This window comes from Branchiostoma lanceolatum, chromosome 13 (assembly GCF_035083965.1).
Source record: "Branchiostoma lanceolatum isolate klBraLanc5 chromosome 13, klBraLanc5.hap2, whole genome shotgun sequence".
Classification (NCBI taxonomy): Eukaryota; Metazoa; Chordata; class Leptocardii; order Amphioxiformes; family Branchiostomatidae; genus Branchiostoma; species Branchiostoma lanceolatum.
The window spans coordinates 16,485,549-16,502,151 of NC_089734.1; the positions used below are offsets into that span (position 1 = coordinate 16,485,549).

General features: G+C 43.3%; 2 protein-coding genes across 2 annotated transcripts in view; one reads left to right on the forward strand and one right to left on the reverse strand.

Moving 5' to 3' along the window:
• Positions 1-16,603, forward strand: part of LOC136447520 (uncharacterized) — a 268,540-nt gene that overhangs the window by 7,410 nt on the left and 244,527 nt on the right. The gene's annotated exons all lie outside the window — the stretch shown is intronic.
• LOC136447731 (fibropellin-3-like) lies at positions 1,467-3,795 on the reverse strand. Its single transcript, XM_066446774.1, has 6 exons — positions 3,792-3,795; positions 3,511-3,630; positions 2,710-2,823; positions 2,467-2,550; positions 2,005-2,144; positions 1,467-1,708 (listed from the first exon to the last, which is right to left on the reverse strand). The coding sequence occupies exons 1-5, from the start codon at positions 3,793-3,795 to the stop codon at positions 2,035-2,037; spliced, it is 432 nt and encodes a 143-aa protein (XP_066302871.1). The 3' UTR covers positions 1,467-1,708; positions 2,005-2,034.

Genomic DNA, 16,603 nt, shown 5'->3' on the forward strand with positions numbered 1-16,603 from the left:
GGGGAAGGGAGTTCCGTCATTCAGATCCAAGGAAGCACAGGCCAGGGATAACCAAACGGAAATACGATAAACGCAGCTCTAAATGATTAACAGTGACCATTAACGGCCAGCCTGGGCCGTAGAACAGGACGGAGTGAGCCTCTCTAATGCTACGGTCACATTTTCACCAGCACCAGAAGGGGGTGTAGCCCCGGCCGGGCCGCGAAGAAACGAATTTGTCCTGTGAACTGAGGGACACCTGAAGAGCACCTCTCGGTATTCTACACGAGTAGCTAACGGCGACGAAAGTAATTTTTAAAAAAAGCCCGTAATTGTGACCGTAGCGTAAGGAGGAGAAGGACATAGCAGATCCCTTCAACACATTTTTTGGCAAAGGTGGATTCTTTGAGTTCGGAGTTAGGCTCAAAATTACACCGTGCACCCTACGGTTTAACATGGAAAACGTCATTGTGAAAAAGACTGTAGTCTTTAGTTCAACTCTTACCGTGAAAAAAAAATATCAGCCAATATATTGGGTTCACGTCCTCGTGGGACCGGATAGCTAGTGGACTGTTAAAGTTAACGGCGGATCAGATTACCTGACCGTTGTGCTACATGATGAACTTATAATTTACCTCTTTGACATTTTCGACGGAATGAAAAAAAAAATGTTAAGTAGCGTCACCGACCATTTCCGATTTATTAAAAAATGTATGTGTAGCTTCTAAATTCCTAAATTTTATATGTGATCCAAAATTGAAAACAAAACAAGTCATATGTAGACGTCTGTGCATATGATACATGTATAATTAAAGCATCCAAATGCCAGTTATTGTGTCATATTTCTCATTATCTAACATTAAGAAATATATCACAGACAGCAGTCAATTTGGCTATAGATCTAGATCAAGCTGTCAAACAGAGAGATGAATTCTTGATGGAGAAAAGTAACAATAGGTACCCCTTTTTAATTTATCTGCATCTGTTGAATTGTCAAAGTCTAGAAAAATCTCATTCATCTAAACATACATTTGACTACATAAAGACTTTTAGAACCAAGCATGAACTGGACGTTTGGCTGTGCAGTTGACTGTTTAAAGTGCTCTTGCACAATAATGGCATGTTTTCTTTTTTGGAATCTAGCATAAGATGACCATGTAATCAAATGTATTTTCGCTCGTCTTCCTTCCGAATTTTCACTGGGGTTATATTTCTTTGAGTGACTATGCTTTATGTATTAATTTGTTTGGGCCCAGTGATGCTATTTAGCTGTGTTTAGTATTGTCTTTGACGATTGGTTACTTTTATTGAATGTTAAAGATCTTGTGCAATTGTTAGGTTGAGTCAATGGTAATGTTAGTAATGCGATAAATATTCCTGGCTAGAAGCCGTAGAGCCACTTCTATTAGGTTTACTATAACATATCCACACACCATTAAGTCAGAGGAGACGTCACATCAAGTCCACAAAGTAAGAAACCCAAGCAATTACATTTTGAAGATGTTCTTTATTGTGTACTTTCTTGGGTATATATTGTACCCTCTTGAGTATATAAGTATAAGTTGCTTCCTATCTTACGCACTGATCTTTCATCCTTGACTAAATCAATCACTAGTTTGTATCGGACAAGATTAAGACGGCTGATAGAAGTCAAAGATTCCACAGCTGCAGGTGTTTTTTCGTTGTCCTGTATGGCTGTTCGTCTCAGGTTAGACGGATGGAGTGTTGCCTGCAAGAAATCAGCAGTACCCATTAACATTATCTTTTCTCTGCGGGATAATTTCCATAAGATTGACTTTTTGAAAATATTACACTGAAAGTATTGATTTTGAGATTAAAATTTCCAGTATCTCTCCAAAGCCCCACACGGCGGAATGTTATATCTCTAACCATCGTGTCCATTACACAATAGGCAGGACTTTGAATTTTGTAAGGAACTAAAAGGAAAGAAGGATTACGATAAAGAAAACAAATGAAGCCAACTCTGTTTTAGCGATTGGAATTCAAAATTATACCCTTAAGTACCCTTAAGTGGACAGTTCGTTGACGGACGCCCTAAGGCATGCAGGAGTAGAGTCCAGGTCCATCGTCCCTGCACGTCATTTTCCCCGGGCATAACGACGGAGAGCAGGGAAACAATTCCTGGTCAGTCAAGCGGACACCAGCTGTAAAATACATAAAAGTATAGACTTAACTGCTCTTAAAAAATGTATTTAGAAGGCTACATATTCTCCAAGACAGTTTACAGCCCCGTAGAAAGAAGTTCTTACTTCAGCAAAGCAATTTTAAAGTAAAAGCCCAGATTGCGTTGTAAGTTGCGTTGCACTTAAGTAGATTATTGTGCTTAACTTTACAACAAAACAGATACGTTTGTACGAGGAACACATTCTTATTTCTGACATGTACTTTTACAGCGAACACGGATGGGATTGATGTGTTTAGAAATGATTCCAGATGTCGCTCTAGAAAGGGAAATAATTCAATTACCTTTCAAGCCACACGTGAGGTGGCCACCATTGTCAATACAGTTCCAGTCGAAAGGACATGGGTTTTGGTTACACAGGTCCAGGTCTAAAACAAGAGAATGGGATTAATTCTATCGTAGCAAACTTATTCTGATGAATTACCGGAACACTCTTTGTGTTTAATTGTATTCATCAATCGAAATGTGTATTGCTGAGTTTGCGAGTGAACCGTTACCCTTATATCAAAGTTAGAAAGGTATCTTACCATTTTCACAGTTTTTACCGTTAAAACCCTGTGGGCATGTGCAGTTGTACGAGTTGTCGCCGTCCGAGCACGTTCCACCATTCACACAAGGTGAGGATGAACATTCGTCAATGTCTGGGTTCATCAACAATATTATATATTAATTGAATTAAATGAGTGTTGATAAGCACTACATGGACTTTAAAAAGATAACAGGAAAAACAACTTTTGTTCCACACTAAACACAGCACACTTCTCTACAACCTGATTGATTACCCTCAGTCTCTAGGATCGACATATAAATGCTTTCACTTAAAGCAAATATCTTGGGGTCGTGTGGCGTAACGTTCGGCCCAGAACCAAGAGGTCCCTAGTTCGAATCCCCCTGACGCCACCGATGTTGTGCCCTTGGGAAAGGCACTTTACACGGCTTTCCTCACTTCGCCCAGGTGTATAAAAAATGGGTATGTTGTTGACTGTACGTGGTACTGTTAATATAAGTTACAAAAACTTGAGTGCAGTGCCACGTCGTCCTTGTCTATCAAAAACCGAAGTAAAACAAAAAAATATCTTAAGTCTAAGTTTAGAGGACGAACCATGCAACGATGCTTTATTTAGACCGCAGATTTTAGAAAAAAAATCCACGAAATATTTAGCCTCAAACAGAAAAAGTGTCAGTTTTGACGAATAGTAAAACATTAACAGTGAAAGCAATAGGAATTGATCACAAACAGAACAAGCGTCAGTTTTGAGAAATAGTAGAACATAAACACAAGAACTATGGACAGGGATCATGGTTTTCTATAAAAAAATGTAACTAACTTGTCTCGCACAGTTTCCCAGTGAATCCTGGCTGACAGCTGCAGATCTTGTGAGTGTCACCAAAACAGGAGGTACAAATGCCACCGTTCTGGCAGACGTCTTGCTGGCAGGCTGCCGTGTCTGGATTAAAATGTCAAATCAATTATATTGTAATCTAGAATCATGATCTATTGCAAGGTACCTACTAGCTGTATCGAAAAGTATACCGACAAAAACAATAGTTTTCTAATAGGATGTAATTATACTTCTTGCTACAATGGCTTTTTGATACATTCTAATACTCATCCAGGAAATTGCAAGGGAAACCTGTTAAAGTTAGTTTTTTTTTTTTTTCAAATGTTATTCAAATACCTTTAAACTGACAGATCACTTAAGACAGCTATTCGGTTATTACAAGAGAAATAGTCTAAACAACGGGCGATTCAACAGTTCGTGAAGAGTATATTTGCAGTGTCGTCGTATTTTTTGTTGTTATGGCATCCGTGTAACGTGGCAGTTGTCGTAATGGTTTTGTATATAGAATTATGGACGTAACTGATTCAAGATGACGTGCCTAAATGGGTTTGAAGTGGAGCTAGACCACGACTAGCGAACACCTGTTAAGACGAACGACCAGTCACAACAAAGCTCTATCCTCAATTGAAAAAAAAATCCTCTTTTTTTCGGGTACAAGCATATACCATTTACGTATACAAACTTCATCCCAAAATAATAAGAGATTAATTGTTTTAGCAGCTTAACACATGGACTATGTTATGGTGTAGGAAAAGATACTATTCGTTTGGGGATTCTCTAAGAACTACGACCAAATGGTAACCATCGTATACGGTATGAAATAATCGAACAATTGATGATATAGAAATAAACGATCTAAGCCAAAGACTTACCACTCTGACAGACGAACTCGTGTTCCTCCGAGCAGACAGCCACGCTGAATTTGTAGTCAGCCCCACTGTCCATGTTCACGCAAAACATCGGAGGCTGACCTGGGGCCAACAGCTGTTGGTCTGCAAAACAAACAAAAAATTAACTGCTACAGTTGTCATTCATAGCAATCAAGTCACTGTCGATACCCTTTGATTTATAACTAATACCCCCATTCCACTTGGACGGCGCTCTCACCGCGCTCACACGGCGACCTCATTTTGGCCAGATCGCCGTGACAGCGCCGACAGCGCGGCGAGAGCGCCATTGAGAGCGCCGACAGCGCGGCGAGAGCGCCGACAGCGCGGCGAGAGCGCCGACAGCGCGGCGAGAGCGCCATGCGCGCCGTCACCTCGGCGATGGTTTTGAACATGCTCAAAACCTTCGCCGTGAGAGCGCCGAGGATGGCGATCAAAAAATGAGCGCCGAGAGAGCGCGGAGCGAGCGCGGTGAGCGCCGTGAGAGCGCCCAAGGTGGGATCAAAGGGCCGCAGCGAGCCGTCAAGGATCGCAGCAAGCGCTCTATGAGGATTGAATGGTCTTAACTGTAGTTCAAACAAATTTCATTCTTGAAGTGGTGTTTCTTGAATTTCTGGGAATTTTGCGGTAAAATCATGGTTTTGCTCGTGGGTAATACAAATTCCCCCCGTACAAATTCCCCCCGTACTGCTACCTTGACGTGGTGGGGAGGCTTGTGAGCCTCAAGGATCCTGTGGGCTATACCGGCGGGGGCTTAAGCCCCTGGCAGGTCTAACCATGCCGGGCAGGCTACGGGTGAGAGGTCAGACGAAAGGCAGTACAACAACAGTCGGAGACGGATACTCCAACCAAAAAAGCTGCACCTGCTGGGGCCGTCTTACACGTGGCAGTTTCTGCACCTGTGGGACTACGTGCGTCAGTAGGCGAGAGGGTGGAGAAGGTTCTAGTGCACACCCCTTGTTCACCTTAAAAATTCAATGTGCCGGTCAGGCACACAGGTCGCCAAAACAAGCAATGGCGCCACTCTTTACCTAACGTTGTACAAAGTCCTGTGGCGATGGAGAAGTGGCAACGGGAACAAGCAGAGGATGCTGCCGGGAGTTCCTAGCACACGACTCTGCACACAGGCGGCTGTGGGGTGATGGTCGTCTAACTGTAGACAGTGGTAGCTGCAGTGTTCGTATCCTCCCACAGCGACAGAGCAGCCTTTTCTAGGGACAGCACTGCTCTCCCCGGAAGGGGAAGGGGAGATAAAAGGATCCCTAAAGAAAGCCTACCACACAGCGCCCCTGGCAGGAGGCCGTGCCTGCATGGGCATCCAGTCCTGCGGCCGAGGAAACAGGAGAAACAAGATAAGGAAGCCCCTGACTCTGGGGGCATGGAATGTGAGGACTCTGCTAGACAGAGGAAACAGACCAGAGCGACGCACCGCACTCATTGCCAGGCTGTTGGGCCAGTACCAGATTGACATAGCAGCTCTGAGTGAGACCAGATTCGCTGGAGAAACTCAACTGGAGGAGATAGGCGGAGGCTACACCTTTTACTGCATCGGGAAGCCTCAAGATGCCTCGAGGACGTCTGGCGTTGGATTTGCTATTCGCACGGAGCTTGCGAGAAAGCTCGACAACCTACCGTGTGGGATCAATGACCGATTGATGACCTTACGTCTCAAACTTGCAAAGGACCGCTTTGCCACCATCATTAGCGCGTACGCACCTACTATGACAAACCCAGATGATATCAAGGAAGCCTTCTATGAGGATCTCAACCGTGTCCTCTCGGAGGTGAACAGCAAGGACAAGATCATCCTCCTTGGAGATTTTAATGCACGAGTTGGAACAGATGTGTCCTCCTGGCCGAACGTCTTAGGACACCATGGCACCGGAAAGTGCAACTCCAATGGATTGATGTTGTTATCGATGTGTGCTCAACACAGACTGTCCATCACCAACACAATATTTCAGCAAGCGGACAAGTACAAAAACACATGGATGCACCCTAGATCAAGACAGTGGCATATGCTAGATTACATTATAGTGCGCCAAAAAGATAGAGGTGATGTGCATAGCACACGCTGCATGAGAGGAGCCGACTGTTGGTCCGATCATCGCCTACTCCGTAGCAAGATGGACCTTAACCTTGCTTTGAAAAGGAAGACGGCTAGAGAAAAGCCCCTGCGGAAACTGAACATTGCTCAGGTCAGCATCAAGCAGGAAGCACTGCAGCAAAATCTTCAGAAATCACTGTCCAACATCGAGCAGGAGCAAGACAACCTGGAAAAGAAATGGAGGACCTTCCGAGAGGCCGTCTACAGCGCTGCAGCTGACACCCTTGGTTTTGTAAAGAGAAAGCACCAAGACTGGTTTGATGAGAATGAAGAAGGCATTCAGAAGCTCATCGACAAGGTACATAAAGCACACAATGATCACCTTCATGACAAGACCAACAGCAGGACAAAACAGGATTACCAGCAGGCAAGGCAACTTCTCCAGCAGAAGCTGCGGAAGATGAAGAATAACTGGTGGGAAAGAAAGGCTGAGGAGCTGCAAGCAGCAGCCGACAACCACGACATGAAGACACTTCATGGAGGCCTGAGAGCCGTTTACGGACCCAAGGCATCTGGCTCAGCCCCAGTAAGATCTTCTGACCAGTCCACCTTGCTCACCCAGAAAACCGACATCCTTGCTCGATGGGCAGAACATTTCAACCATGTGCTGAACAGAGAATCAACCATCTCCGAAGAGGCAATCGCGTATTTGCCACAACTACCAACAAAGGACTCAATGGCGGACCCCCCAACCACTGCTGAGGTTGTTAAGAACAGAATCCAAAATAATAAGGGAAAATCCATTTTATTCCCTTTTTTTCGACTTGAAAATTAGAATATGAAGTTGTTCATTTTACAGAATTGCAGCCGTTTAGGCTTGTTATTGAGGAATCCAAGAAATGTATATCTAGATATTCGGGACATATTGAGTCAAATGACTCAAACAGAGATTTGATTGTCCAGCCATGTGGGGTTGGTTTCTGAAATTTGAAGGTAAAAATTCGTGGACTTTGAGTCATTTGATTCATAACGGGAGCCTTTGAGTCATGTGACTCAAAACGGGCCACTTTGAGGCATTTGACTCAAAACGGGCCACTTTGAGTCATGTGACTCAAAACGGGCCACTTTGAGGCATTTGACTCAAAACGGGCGACTTTGAGTCATGTGACTCAAAACGGGCCACTTTGGGCATTTGACTCAAAACGGGCAACTTTGAGTCATATGACTCAAAACGAGCCACTTTGAGTCATATGACTCAAAACGGGCAACTTTGAGTCATATGACTCAAAACGGGTGACTTTGAATCATTTGGCTCAAAATTGGCGACTTTGAGTCATTTGACTCAAGATGATGAGTGACTAAAGAGTGGTTATAAAACACGATCCAGCATCGCCTAAAGTGGAAACGCATTGGATTTTATTCAAATCCTCAAAACAGAGTACATGGAAATAAATGAAATAAAGTAATAAAGTAGAATTCACAGCGCAGTTTCAAATTAGAGTCACCTGTTCTCTAAGGGATATAAAGTTGCAGATGAAAACAGAAAAGACATATTCATACCTCTAAGTTTAACCTTCTTGGTCATGGATAGACAAATATAGGAATTTTTGACAACGTTTTTTTTTAAAAACTTTTCCCAGCTGTGCTCGATCAGAGAATGATAATTGCAGTAGGGCTGCCGGTAAAGCCATAGTTAATTGATTAGCTATGACCATCAAAAGTGACAATGATAAAAAATCTTTACATGTCAGTTTACTCACAATTTGTTTTCGTTTGATGCATTGATAAACATTACAAATAAAAGCAGACAGTACATATATTTGTATATTCCAATAAAGCACTTAAAGGCCTTAACAAGTTTTTCACTCTGCAATGCCTTGCTAAGTAGATGGAATTTACAGTAGAGACGGTCAGTATATACGTATACTAGAGTATTGATCAACTATAAATACCAATAACGGCGTGAAGAAATACTCAGTTTAAAGGTAACCGTTCAGCGACATGTAATGTATTAAACCACTGATTGCCGTCAGCATATCAAGAGGGATAAACCCTTTATAGTTTCTAAACATCTTGTTCGGGAATATGGCTTTAACCGGTTGTAGTAAGCCTCTTTAAAACTTCGTATAGTCATGAGAAGACGTCATTACCATGGCTACCTCGTGCACGCAGCTTCTTATTCTCCTGTCAGCGCGGAACACCACTAGACAATCCTTGCCTTGTACCTTCTCTCGTCTTTTCCATCCAGTGTGATTCTCTGAACAGCAACCTGTAGCCAATGACTGAATGAATAAAAATGATTCCTTATCAAACACACTAAACAAGTTTTTAAGCATTAGGTGTGGCAGTGGGCTGTCGTTTTTACATCCAGCATGATAGCACAAGTCCAAACAAAACACAATCGCATGGGTGGCACAGCCGCTGGATGGACACATTTACATTATAGTATTGTATTCATACATATATATAAGTCTATCACTCGGCCTCATATATGCAAGAAGAGATTAAATGGAAGGTTTTCAGCTGAGGACAGCAGTCACGAAAACACATCCGACAAACGGAAACAAGTAGCAGGTAGGATATATGTTGCTTAGGAACGGCCAATAAGAGTAGCCAACAGGTACAGCTATTTTTTTTTTGATAAGTTCAAAAGAGATTGTTAACTCATCCCCTATTTCTTAGGGCCTTTCTTGAGTAATTCACCGTCAAGTGTTGTGTAACGCCTAGTATATACGTCAGAAAGATTACAATCTATCTTAGGGGATCATGTGTGCCCTTGTACTATCAGGGGTCGAATCAGTAAAAGTGATAGCCTGACCTTTTTTGTACACTTACGTACACAATAATGAGAGCTGCATTTACAATAGATAACATCCACTAGGTACATGTAGCTGGTAAAGCGTCAATTATTAGGTACATTTAGCCTAGCAATTTGATAGTCTCCGCCAGTTCTACGGAGGTACGTGTCGTAGAATTCATTAAAAAAATCCTCCCTCCTTGCCAGGGGACTCAGTCAACGGGAAGGTTAAAAATTCCCCCTCGGAGCCTGCTAATACAATCTATGGTTGCAAACTCTCCTTGCATTTATTTTCCCTACAGTCGGAGTATCCAATCTTGTAAAGACTAACTAGAAAGGCAAACGGCACAAAAACAACGGGAACATAATTAGTGAGAGACCATTACAAACACATTGAAAGGGAGAATGATGAAAGTAACTCTCTATACTTTTCTTTTATTGTAATTTGTATTCACGTTTCCTTTCGGATCGCAAATTGGACGGATTCCTCCTAATCCTTCTTGCCACATTGGCTTTGGCCTCCCCCCATTTGTTCCTCGTTCCCTACCTCTTTCGTCGCTATCATTTCCAGCGAACGGTTGGATGCACTCCAAACCTAGCCCCCCCCCCCCCCAACACACAACACACACACATACTTTTTCTCCTGAACAGGCCGCTCGTTCCAGCTCGATAACGTAAACAGTTTATCTCAAAAAGGTGAACAGTTTATATTTCCATTTCAGTTTATAGTTTCTGCGCTAAATATAATCATCCCCAAATGGTTTTTGTTATATAGCTGTTTTATTTCTGCCTGACCTGCGTGCCAATGGCGTAACTCATTGCATGATCTTTCTGCCTTGGCCCGTGAAACAATGTTTTTTTTTTCGACTTGCGTTGAAAATGTACACTGTTTTTATATGGCTTCGACCAATCCATTGTTGGATAATGTAAACAGTTTTATTAGTTGTTTATATTTTTCCGATAATGTAAACAGTTTGTATATTCCTTTTCAGTAAACAGTTGATATTTTCTGTTCTTGGGGTAAACAGTCATCTCGTAATCCCATAGTTTTCTAAATCTATTAAACATTGCCGTTGACTATGTTTAGGCCTTCTTGCCACTGACTGTCAAGTGTGATATTGTAACTCTTTACCACGGAGATAATGAGAACTCTACCGTCACGTGACATGCGCACGACTATCCTATAACATGTCTGTCCAGTTTGTGAATGGACGGGAAAGTTAGTTCTCTTCGGAATTTACGGAGTGGAGAAGGTAAAAATGGCACCTCATTTCTTCCATTACACATGTACAGCTTTCATAAAGACCCTTGCTAACAGGAGGCGACCAGAAAGTGTCGCATAATGGACCTAATCATTAGGAAAACAAAGACGGTAATTACATATAACATGTATACCGTGAGTAAATGATTCTTGGCAATCCTAACGTTTGTTGATATAACGACGTCATTCGTATAAACACACCAGCTCCGCAGGCGCGCTGCGCAGCAGCAGCTAGTTATATTACACTGAAAGACTTGTGACACCTATCCTTTGCTCATTTAACTGACTTTTTTGAAGACGGGAAATCCTAGCCTCCATTGCAGACTTCTCCCAAGACGACTTTTCAAGTTATTGGGGCCAGATTCTTTGGCTGGGGACCGTATCTGCTGGGGCCCCGTATCTGCTTGGGATCCTGTAACCGGATCCACGGCGTTTACGAGACCCAAGCAGATACGGGCCCGGGCCCCAGCAGGTACGGTTCCCAGCCAAAGAATCTGGCCCCAATAAGTTGAAAGGTCGCCGTAGGAGAAGCCTGCAACCGATGCTAGGGAAAACCAAGTTTTTGAACGCTTCATTTCGGGACTGACAATTCTGTAGTAGCCAGTATACAGTGATTTCAAATATGATTTACCATGTTGACCCTTGACCTCTCCCACCTTAGATCACTTGGAATTTTAGTGAACAATACTCTTTGGCAAACTGATCATGATACAGCTAGTTTGGCATATAAGTGTGAATGGGGCAACCGAATTAACCTTCGTGCTTATTGTTTCTACAAATACCCTTACTACAACAGTCTGATTGAAAGATTGTCATTATCACTGACTCCTGTAGTCTATAACAGGCGACATGGCAACAGTTTCAGATAAATGCTACACCGTTTGGTTTCTAGACCCTAAAATGTAATGATCTCCTATCCCCAAATGGCCGAAAAACGAATTTGTAAACATAGGCGCACTAGTCGCTAAATAACATTTTGGGTCCCTATCGGCGCCAGGACATTCCGAACGGCGTGGTTAATTACAAGAAATCAATGACATTTCTTGAGAGTCGCCCGAAGCAACTATTGTGCAACCATCTTAGTAATTTTTGTCTGTTTTTCAAGACTTCCGGATGCCGCAGACGAGAATCCCCCCTCCCCCTGAAATACGGCCTCCCTACGAAAGGTCTTGGAATGGCCTCTACCGAAATCCCGTGTGGTGCACAGTATGATTTGATACGCATACCTTCTTTGGAGAGGTCTCATGGTCATCCCAAAACAGACGTGTACAGCTACATTGTTTGCCACGTTCCGCACGTACCAGCTGTTGAATGAAGCACAGCTAAACAATACGTCTTGACTGTGTGAATGCTGACTTCGACGGGATGACGAGTTTCTGTTGCTATTAGAACCACATGTCATATGAAGTAGTGGCCCGTTCCAAAGGGGTTGTACATTATGTAAGTAGGGTATTCATGCTCTAATGCCAAACGGACAACCGTTGAACATGACACGGCTTCTTACAGCGAAGTTTGCCCGTTCACAGGACTACATGGCCCGTTGGTGGGATGCAATCAGCTCATGGTTTTCCCATCAAGATCCAGACCGTCATACAGAACGACTCTGCCTCATTCCTGCCAAGCATCTAATGAACACCCCTGGAATGAATACTCGAGATGGGCCAAACAAAGGGGTGATTCTCTAGAGTAGGTCGGTTGGAAGTCATGGTGAAACAAATTGTACTAACGTTACATTGAATTACATACCTTTCAGAAATATCTTTTGATTGCATTATATATATAATTGTTTCTTTCCTTTTCCACTTCCTTCACCCAAGGAAGTTGATTCGGTCCTACTCCTCAAGCAGATGTTGTTCATTGACCTACTGTCACACGTGCACTCCCCGCGTTCTATTCGTCCGGCCCGGTCAACGATACAGCCCGGGCCGGAGGATCTTTTCCCATGGGGCAGGTCAAGTTTCCTTGGCGGCTTTTGTTACTGGGGAGCCTGGGAGCTAATCTCCAGGCAGATCTCCACGGGGGAAAAATCGTGTCGGCCTGCCAGAAAAACTTCTATGGGGGCTGACAATCTCCGAGCCCAGCCTTTTTCAGTCTGCTACCTAAACTTCGTTCCCCGCCCTCACCCTGAAGATGAAACTAAACAGGGTGACACTACGGCTATCAAATAAATAGGCATTGGCCATTGGAAGTAAACCAATGAAGAGCGGTCTTAACTTGAACAGTCCTACCTGACCGAAAATTCAACCCTACTCTACTTTACTTGTCTGGAAAAAAAGACCGGAAATACTACTCTCCAAGCAGAGGAGGGGTTCCTGCTGGTTTTTTGACGTCTTTTTAGGCGTTTTTGTCGGGCTTTCTACTTTGTCTTTTTTTTGTCTCTCTTTGAAGGGGTTTGAAGAGACAAAAAAATGAAAAAAAGTAGAAAGCCCGACACAAACGCATAAAAACGCGTCGAAAACCAGCCGGAACCCCTCCTCTGCTTGGAGAATAGAGAGTACGGGAATACCCTACCCCATCATGTAGTCAAATCAAAAGTCAAAAGGTCTTTATTAGCATTTGCAGACATTGAATACAAGTCTGAATTACAGCTAATTCACACAAATTAATTTAAAATATTCATAATTTTCAAGTGGAAAGTACTTATTTAAAAATCACAGAGATCAAACATACAATAACAAGTGCTAAGATACGTATTAATATGAAGGTATTCGACATTATGAGGTTTAGAGAGATTTGTTATGCAGCAGCATCGCTTGGTACAGAAAAGATCTTTTAAGTCTCTCGGTTCTACATTTCGGCAGTGAAAGATGGTTGTGGTTACGTAAAGTCCTCCCAGTTTCTTCTTTCCTGTCATTGGTGATCATGTAGTGCAGGGGGTGGTCGTTTGCCCGCATCTGCGTGAACAAGGCTCTCGCTGCTTCTTCTCGTCTTGACTGCAGGGTTGGCAGGGGGGATGACGTCGGACTGCTACTGTTTCTGTTGATGATTCTCAGCGCCCTTCTCTGCACAGCCTCGAGAGTGTTTCTTTGCGATACAGTGCATCCAACATACAAAACATGAGCATATTCCAATACCGGTCTAACAAGGGTCGTGTAGACGGTGAGCAAGTCCTCGGGAGGCATGCCTCCCTTCGCAAGAAGGCGAAGGAAATGTAGACGATTGGAACCTTTCTTTGTTACGTGTGTAATCTGACTGTCCCATCCAAGGTTGGAATGCACCTTAAATCCCAGGTAAGTAGCACAGGTAACCACTGGTACTTCCTTTCCTCCTCGCCTTGCCTGTTTTAGTGTGATTCCCAAACAGCCGTTGACTTTGGAATTGAATGGTGTTTTTGTTCCCACCTACAGTACAAAATTATGCAGCTAGTAGAAAACTTATCGAACATGGCAATCAGCTTTCTAGGTACACACACGTAAGGTGGGAATGCGGGGGGGGGCACTATTCGATCGGGAGAGGCGGACATTGTTTTGAAGTCAAAATTTGTTCACTACATAACCATGGTAACGGGACAGAAATATTACAACGATAACGAAAACATTTTAAAAATCTTTCTTTCAATGGGAATTGAACCTGATATCGATAGTACATAGATGTATACGAAGTTATGCTGTTCAAAATTACGCAATTTTCCATCAATCTTTGTAAAGCTGCATTGATTAACACCTAAACTTGGCAACATGTCATGAGTCGATCCTCTTCATGGATCTTCAAGGCGACCACCTGTCCAATGCGACCGCTTCAGGTTTGACTGTAGTTTGGAGTATAGGCCAGCTTCTTGCAATCGAGTTTTTTTTTTCAAAAAGGAATTGCTTTTTTTTTTTTTAGATAGCAATGAAGGTTTTTTTTAAACAGCTATCGAGTTTTTAAAACAGCAATCGATTTTAAAACACCCATCGAGTTTTTAAAGCAGCAATATGTGCGAACGGTCGGGGATTCACTCCACGGGGGCCTAATTAACACCTTCTTTACTTCACACTATCGTAACACCTAATGAAATGGGTTAGGCATATGGCCTTTGGATCCCGTAACCGGAACGGACACACACACACACACAAACTACCGGGACTATCGTCCCGCAAGGGTTAGATGTGCTTGCACCTAGATGCCAGTCCACAGGACAATGCCTGGAATGGTTTTTCCTGCATATTGAGGATTTGAAAGTAAGAAATGAAGGCTGTTCATACAGCGCTGTCGAGGGAGGATCGATGAATTCATTCATCGTTCTTTTTGGCAACCTCTGAGCAATGCTGAGTGTGTGAGGGCATGCACCATGTACCAACCGAGAAGCCGCAGTATTACAGGGGAAAAAATCATAATGTCAGCCTTCTCTGTTTGACATTTTGATTTTGCCCCGAGTAGATCTGCTTGGAGATTAATTCAATTCCAAAGTCAGCGGCTGTTTGGGAATCACACTAAACAGGCAAGGCGACGAGGCGACTACATGGCTGTGACATTTCCTGTCTTTTTTTTCCAGACAAATGTGCTTTACTTCCGATGGCCAATGACTTTTTAAAATCTAATAGCCTAAATGTGTCACCCTGTTTAGTTTCAGGGTGAAGGCGGGGAGTGAAGCTTAGGTAGCAGGCTGAAGCTAAAAAGGTTGGAAGTTTTTTTTCTGGCAGGCCGACAGTCACACGATTTTGCCCCCGTGGAGATTTGCCTGGAGATTAGCTCCCAGGCTTCCTCGAAACGAAATCCGCCAAGGAAACTTGACCTGCCCCATGGGAAAAGATCCTCCGGCCCGGGCAGTAGCGTTGACTGGCCCAGACGAATAGAACGCGAGGAGTGTGGCAGGCGGTCAACAAACAACATCTGCTTGAGGAGCTGAGGACCGAAGCGGTCATACAACTTCCTTGGGTGAAGGAAGTGGGAAAAAAAGTTTACAATCAAAAGATATTTCTGAAAGGTTTGTAATTCAATGTAACGTTAGTACAATTTGTTTCACCATGACTTCCAACCGACCTACTCTAGAGAATCACACACTCTTTGTTTGGCCCATCTCGAGTATTCATTCCAGGGGTGTTCATTAGATGCTTGGCAGGAATGAGGCAGTGTCGTTCTGTATGACGGTCTGGATCTTGATGGGAAAACTATGAACTGATTGCATCCCACCAACGGGCCAATGTAGTCCTGTGAACGGGCAAACTTCGCTGTAAGAAGCCGTGTCATGTTCAACGGTTGTCCGTTTAGTATTAGAGCATGAATACCCTACTTACATAATGTACAACCCCTTTGGAACGGGCCACTACTACATATGCCATGTGGTTCTAATAGCAACAGAAACTCGTCATCCCGTCGAAGTCAGCATTCACACAGTCAAGACGTATTGTTTAGCTGTGCTTCATTCAACAGCTGGTACGTGCGGAACGTGGCAAACAATGTAGCTGTACACGTCTGTTTTGGGATGATCATGAGACCTCTCCAAAGAAGGTATGTGTATCAAATAATACTGTGCACCACACGGGATTTCGGTAGAGGCCATTCCAAGACCTTTCGTAGGGAGGCCGTATTTCAAGGGGAGAGGGGATTCTCGTCTGCGGCATCCGGAAGTCTTGAAAAACAGACAAAAATTGCTAAGATGGTTGCACAATAGTTGCTTCGGGCGACTCTCAAGAAATGTCATTGTTTTCTTGTAATTAACCATGCCGTTCGGAATGTCCTGGCGCCGATAGGGACCCAAAATGTTATTTAGCGACTAGTGCGCCTATGTTTACAAATTCGTTTTTCGGCCATTTTGGGATAGGAGATCATTACATTTTAGGGTCTAGAAACCAAACGGTGTAGCATTTATCTGAAACTGTTGCCATGTCGCCTGTTATAGACTACAGGAGTCAGTGATAACGACAATCTTTCAATCAGACTGTTGTAGTAAGGGTATTTGCAGAAACAATAATAAGCACGAAGGTTAATTCGGTTGCCCCATTCACATCTAAATGCCAAACTAGCTGTATCATGATCAGTTTGCCGAAGAGTCTTGTTCATTAAAATTCCAAGTGATCTAAGGGGGGACAGGTCAAGGGTCAAATTTGAAATCACTGTAAACTGGCTACTACAGAATTGTCAGTCCCGAAATGAAGCGTTCAAAA